General features: G+C 31.0%; 1 protein-coding gene across 1 annotated transcript; it reads right to left on the reverse strand.

Annotated features, from left to right (window-relative positions):
• Positions 1–4754: 4754 nt before the first annotated feature.
• Positions 4755–4946, reverse strand: LOC116752736 (keratin-associated protein 19-7-like). The gene has a single exon (XM_032629490.1). It carries the CDS (start codon positions 4944–4946, stop codon positions 4755–4757), a length of 192 nt encoding a protein of 63 aa, XP_032485381.1.
• Positions 4947–6484: the final 1538 nt, after the last annotated feature.

Genomic DNA, 6484 nt, shown 5'->3' on the forward strand with positions numbered 1-6484 from the left:
CCAGCAATAAAAAGCATTGAGTTATCAAGATGAAAAGATATACATGAATCTTTTATTAAGTAAGTTTCTGACAGTGGAGAAACTTGACAAACACTGTCTCAGAGAGTTCAGAATCAACATCAACAGTGAAAACTTATGCTGATAGCATTCCTGATATGATGGAATGAAAATAGCAATTTACCTCTGCCACATTCCTTGCAAACACCATAATTCCACTCCAATCATGAGAAAAACGTTGAATGGATCCCACTTGAAGGACTTTCTACAGAACACTTGACCAGTTCTGCTGGAAAATTGTTAGGGTGATTGGACTAGGGAAAGTCTGAGAACATGTCTTGTCAAGAAGAGCAATGACTAAATGCAATAAGGTACCCTAGATGGTATCCTAGAAAAGAAAAAAATATATTAAATAAAAACTAAAGAACTCTGAATAAAGTATGGACTTTAGTTGGTAATTATGTATCAACATAGATTTATTATTAGTTGTAACAGGTGCACCATACTAATGTAAAATGTTAATAATAGGGCAAATTGGGTGTGGGATTTATGGGAACTCTTTGTGCTATCTGCATAACATTTTCTGCAAATCTACAACTGTTCTACAAAATTATCTTTTTAAAATGTATAGGCAAATGTATATCAATCAAAAGAGAATGAAAAAGCAGTTGTTTGTAACTGTTATCAAAGTAGAATCTAACCAGATGATAAAACACAACAATGGAAGCCATCTTATAAAGTTAAAGACACTTTAAAATAAAGAAATAATGGTTACAATTGTATATGGAAAAACAACACGGCAACCACCTTTATAGAGCAAAATATACTAGAGATGCATGGAGACATAAACAACACAGCAACGACAGAACAAGACAGATAAAATGGAAAAGCATAAGTAATAATATGGAGGACCCAAATAATATAAACAATAGTGACTGACTTTAAAATTATATATAACTTTACATTTTGATAATAGAAAATAAAAGTTATTCTCAAGCACATATGAAACATTACAAAAATGTATGATATCACAAAGAAAGCATTAAAAAGTTCCATGAAAGAAATATTATAAAGATATTCTCTAATAATAATGTAATACAAGTAGAAACTAATAAATATAAATCAATAAAAACCCAGAAATTAAAACCAACACAAAACTATGAAATCTTGAGTGAAAAAAATACAAAAAAGTCACAGAATTTTTAAATGGTGATAATGATAGTGAAAATGCTACATATTATAATATGGGGTATGCATTACAAAGATAGCATAAAAGAATTTAGTTTTAAGCACATATATAAGTAAAACACAAGTATGCAATAAAAGTACAAACAAGTAAACTAAAAGAAAGCAGAAGGAAGTTATAATAAAGATCAAAACAGCTATTGATCAGATAAAGCACAGAAATTTGTAGAAAAACAATAGAATAATTAATTACACAAAATTATGGTCATTGGAAACAAAAAATAGAAAACTACCAGCTAAATTAATTTTAAAAGGGAAGAAGAAAAATATAAATAAATTGAATTAATATATATATATAATATAACATAAATGTAAGTAAACATATACAATTACATAGAGAAAGAGAGACAGACAGCGAAAGAGAGGGGGAAATCTTCTTTGTAGACTTTTGCTCAAATAAATTTGAAAATCCTCTCAATACTCTGTAATGACCTATATGGGAAAAGAATCCTAAAGAGAGTGGATATATGTACATGTATAACTGATTCACTTTGCTGTACTGCAAAACTAACACAGCATTGTAAATCAACTGTACTCTAAGAAAAATTAATTTAATGTTAAAAATTTTTTTTTTTAAATTGAAAACCCTGAATAAGATACATAACTTTCTAGGGGAAAAGTTTTACTAGAATTGAGCCCATTAGAGATAGAAATATTAAAGACTAATTTTTGAGAAGAAAAAGAAAGAACTGCTCCACACACAAAAAGCTGGAGGTTCCATTAGTTTCAAAGGCTGGTTTACCAAAAATTCTAAGACATAATCCTTATGCAACATAAACTGTTCAAGAGCATTGAAAATGAATGAAGTCTCCAAATATGTTTTTTGAATCACTTATCTAACATTTATCTAAATTCAATGAAGAAAATGGCACACATGAAAGAAAATTACAGACTAATATTACTTCTGACTACGTATGCATAAATTCTGCATAAAATATTAGCAAACAGAATCTAATACCATCATAAAAACAATACATCATAAGGAAATGGAATTTACTTGGAGAATATAAGTGATGTCGATATAAGGACACTCATTAATATAATGCATCACATTAATTGATTCAAGGAGAAAAATCATATTACTATTTCCATAAATGCTTAATAACTTTTGGCAACTTTCAACATTCATTCCTTATAAAAGCATTCAAGAAAATAAGAATTGATGGTTAATTTTCTAACATAATAAAATTGACTTAAAGTTAGCATTTTAGGTAACTGTGAAACCCTAGAGGCATTTCCACAAAATTTAGGAGAAAGACAAAGATGCCTACCCTATGCACTAGTATTAAACTTTGTCCTGGAGATATTAGAAAATGCAGTTGGGCAAAAAATATCGATAGATGAGTAAGAACTAGAAAAAGATTTTAAAAAGTAAAACTATCTCTACTTGCAGGCAACACAGTAGCATATCTGGAAAAAACCCTTGCGAATCAATGATGAAACTAACTCAAAAACTAAAGTGATTCATCAATAACAATATAAAATTGTCAAAGAAAATGAATAGTTTTCATATACACAAGGAAGTAAAAGATATCATGATAGAGAAATACCTATTAACAAAAGTAAAAAGTATATAAAATATTTCAGAATACACTCAACAAAAATTGCAAAATGTATATTCAGTGTTTTAATTCCTGAAAGATTTAAAAGTAGACTAGAATATTTTTTTAATTCTGTTTGTTGAATGGATGATTCAGTATCATAAGGTTGTAATGTTAATGTAGTAGATCAACTGCGTATAAGGCTAGTAAGAAGGTTAAAAGACAAAAGTAGTAAAAAATAATTCTGTTCAGATATTTTTTATTATAATTGCACTGAATCTATAAATCAAATTTGACAGATAATGATTCTTCTGATCCAGTCATGATATATTTTCCTTATATTTAGACCTTCTTTAACTTCTATTAGTATGTTTTAATATTTACTATTAAGAAGAATTACACACTTCTGTTAGATTTATTAATAGGTGTGCAACCACAAAGGTTTGACTTGTCATATTCTCATGGTACACAAGTCTGACACAACATCAACATTACTAATGGAGAGCAAAGGACTCAAAAGTGGAGCAACAGTATTCTCTGCATCAACATATGATAGACCTTAAACTACCAGATATGGTTTTCAGAATCCACTTTTCCACAAAAGACACACTTTTATTTCCAAGTGAGGAAAGCTAATAGGCAAGAGAAGGTTTCAGATATGTCAGCATCTAAAGTTTGATATTCACATAGCCTTCATCTGGCTACATTACTAATTTCCAATCTTAAACAGAACTGTGGTCCATAAATTTCAGATTCATTTACAGTGAACAATCTAGATAAACCATATCCAGCATTCTAGGAATGCTAAAAGCATTTACACTTTTAGCATTCCTAGAATAGTCAACTGTTGGATAGAATAACCCATTCAAAATCCTCATGATTCATTTTCACTTTTAGTCAGTAAATTCCATCACTCACCAAAGGACAAACTTGCCTCAGATACCTCTGGCCTTAAATTAGTATTTTGGGAAAAGTTTTAATCATAGATTTAATTTTTATATGAGAGAACTATTCAGGGTTTTTTTCCTCTTGGGTCAGTTTTCATAAATTTAATTTATTATAATAATATACATTTGAGTTCAAGATAAATGGTTTTTGCTTCTATTTTAGATTTTTTATTTTATAAAATATTTTAAATATATCAAAAAGGAGAAAGAATAAATATTACAGCAAATATTATCTACTTAACAATTGTTAATATTTTGATATAATTCTTTCATGTTTATTTTCTCAAGTGTTCTAAAATAATTTACTGCAAGCTAAAGTTTTTCCTTATCATTTTGTTTTGAAATTAACAAGATAATTTCCAAGGAATAATGAATTTTAAAAAATACACTAAAATTTGATTATCATCACAGAGCCTCTTCAACCTTTAGACATAGAATTCTTGTGTTTGGCCAGCAAAGAAAAAGATAGATATTGATAGTGAGGAGGAAGAGGAGAATGATAAAATAAAGGAGAAGAAAATGAGGAAAAGGAGAAGGAAGAGGTAAGGGGAAGAAGAAAGGAAAAAGAAGAAGGAGGAAGAGATAATTATGAAATAAGACATATTGGTAAATTTCTTAGCTATAAGAAGAAAACGTAAGAAGAAAACGTTGCCATGGTTGATGATTGTATTAATACATCACAGCAAGTTTAATGTGATTAAAAAATTGAAGTTTAAAACACATTTACTATGTCAGAAAAAGTTTATTATTAGACATTGGATGCTAAAAGGCAAAGACTTGCTAGAGTATAGTGACTCTCCATCCTATATAGAAGGAGAATCCCTGAGAGCATCACTAATCAAACACCAACATCTAGTTCATCAACTTGTCTTCACATTAATGTCAGAAACCAGGTGGCCCAAATAACAGTTTCATTATCAAGACAGGATAAATGAAGCAAGCAGGTTATGGAATAAAGTTTTCTAGATGAATCAGAGTCTCACAGAAGACGAAGTCCACAAATTGTAAATCTTCATATAATTATTCAGTAGAAGCCAGAACACCAGTATCTTCTATAGTAATATGGATGGTAGCAACCATATCCATAGCCTCCATAACCACAGCCATAGCCCAACCTGCGGAAGCTACCACATCTGCAGCTGTAACCATAGCCCAGGCCACTAAAGTCTCCACAGCTGTAGCCCAGGCCTTGGCAGTAGTTGCCGTAGTAGCTCATGGTGTCAGGAGTGGTGAGTCTGACTTGGTATTGTAGGCCAGCTTTGGGACTGTGACTGCACAAGAGCATTTATATATGCTGGTGGGTGTGGAAAACCACACCTCTAAATATCACCCCATAGAACACATTATTTGAAAGCTATGTCAACTATCTTGTTTCCTAACTTCAAACCATGCCTTCCACTTGTTTCGTGACTGCTTATTTAAAAGTTATGTGACACATTTTATTTTCTGTTTTATTTGAATTCCTAGAAAATTATTTTACTGCTAATAAGACACTATTGTGTTTATAATCCCCAAACGTGTTTGCGTGTCTGAGTTTCAAGCTCCATAAACAAATTTCTATAAACTTCCATTCTTCAAATTGCATCGCATGAGATTACATTTACCCTCTAATTATACCCTTCCCTTTGCTGTTCCATGGCTGTTGACTCTTTTCTAAATTATGGGTGTTATCTTTCTTCTCCGAAGAATTCACATAAATTGAACCATAATTTTCTCCAAAGTACTAGCCCTATGAAAAATGACAGTCAACTATGATGTATGTCTTAAAACAAAGTGCTTTTAAAGTCAGCTGAGAACCCCATTTAGTAGTGCAGTGATGTCATTTAATTTTTAAAAGAGCCACAAACTGAAGGCAAAGGAATTTCTCAATCATCACATTTCAGGTACAGTAAGCATGCTTGGTATATACCATTGAAGATTGCATAAAAAGAGTTCTTCCTCATCACTATAAGTAGCTTAGTTCCCTACCCCCAACTATATTCTTATTCCAGATACTAAATTCCATATTATGATAAGATCATAAAATTTCAGGATTCAGAGAAACTTGACGTACAGTTTATTTGTGTCCTTTATTATTTTATAAACAAGTGAGAAACCTGCATCTCAGACAAACAATTATACAACAATGATCTTTAGTGACAGTTGAGGACTAAAACCTTAGTTCATCAGGTAAACTTGAAATTTCCGCACTGCAGGTTAGCGAGTTTATTTTCCCATAGTGCACAGCTGCCTTATATTTTTGTTTATTCCCCTGTTTATTCCCACTATCCTTAGATATGGATGCAAGTAACCTGAAGCCAGTATATTCAGCTTGTCCCACTTAAAAAAAAAAAAAAGCTCAAAATAATTGAATATCAAAAAGAGTATTGATGATTTTTGAACTTCCTTTACACTTAATACACAGGTTTCCCCTACCAGGTAATTAAGAGTGCAGTGTGATTAGGTGTTTCTATATTTCTATATTGATGGAACTTTCAAACTACAGATTGAAGGGAATTATTAGTGGTAAAGAACTGCTCTATTTGAATCTACTTTAGCTGGAAGAATTTAGTTTCAATGAAATTTAAGGTAAATTTTTTTAAAAAACTATTGTCTTTGGTCCTGGTCATAACCCGATAAGACCAGTCATTTTGCTTTATCCTCAATAACAGAGGTTCTCATGCGATTCAACCTAGGAATTCTTCCTATGTCCAGTCCTAACCACTGGACTCCCAGGGAAGTCCCCTACTATCTGAAGTTCTTTACATGTATTGA

The sequence above is a fragment of the Phocoena sinus genome, chromosome 4 (genome assembly GCF_008692025.1).
Source record: "Phocoena sinus isolate mPhoSin1 chromosome 4, mPhoSin1.pri, whole genome shotgun sequence".
NCBI lineage: Eukaryota > Metazoa > Chordata > Mammalia > Artiodactyla > Phocoenidae > Phocoena > Phocoena sinus.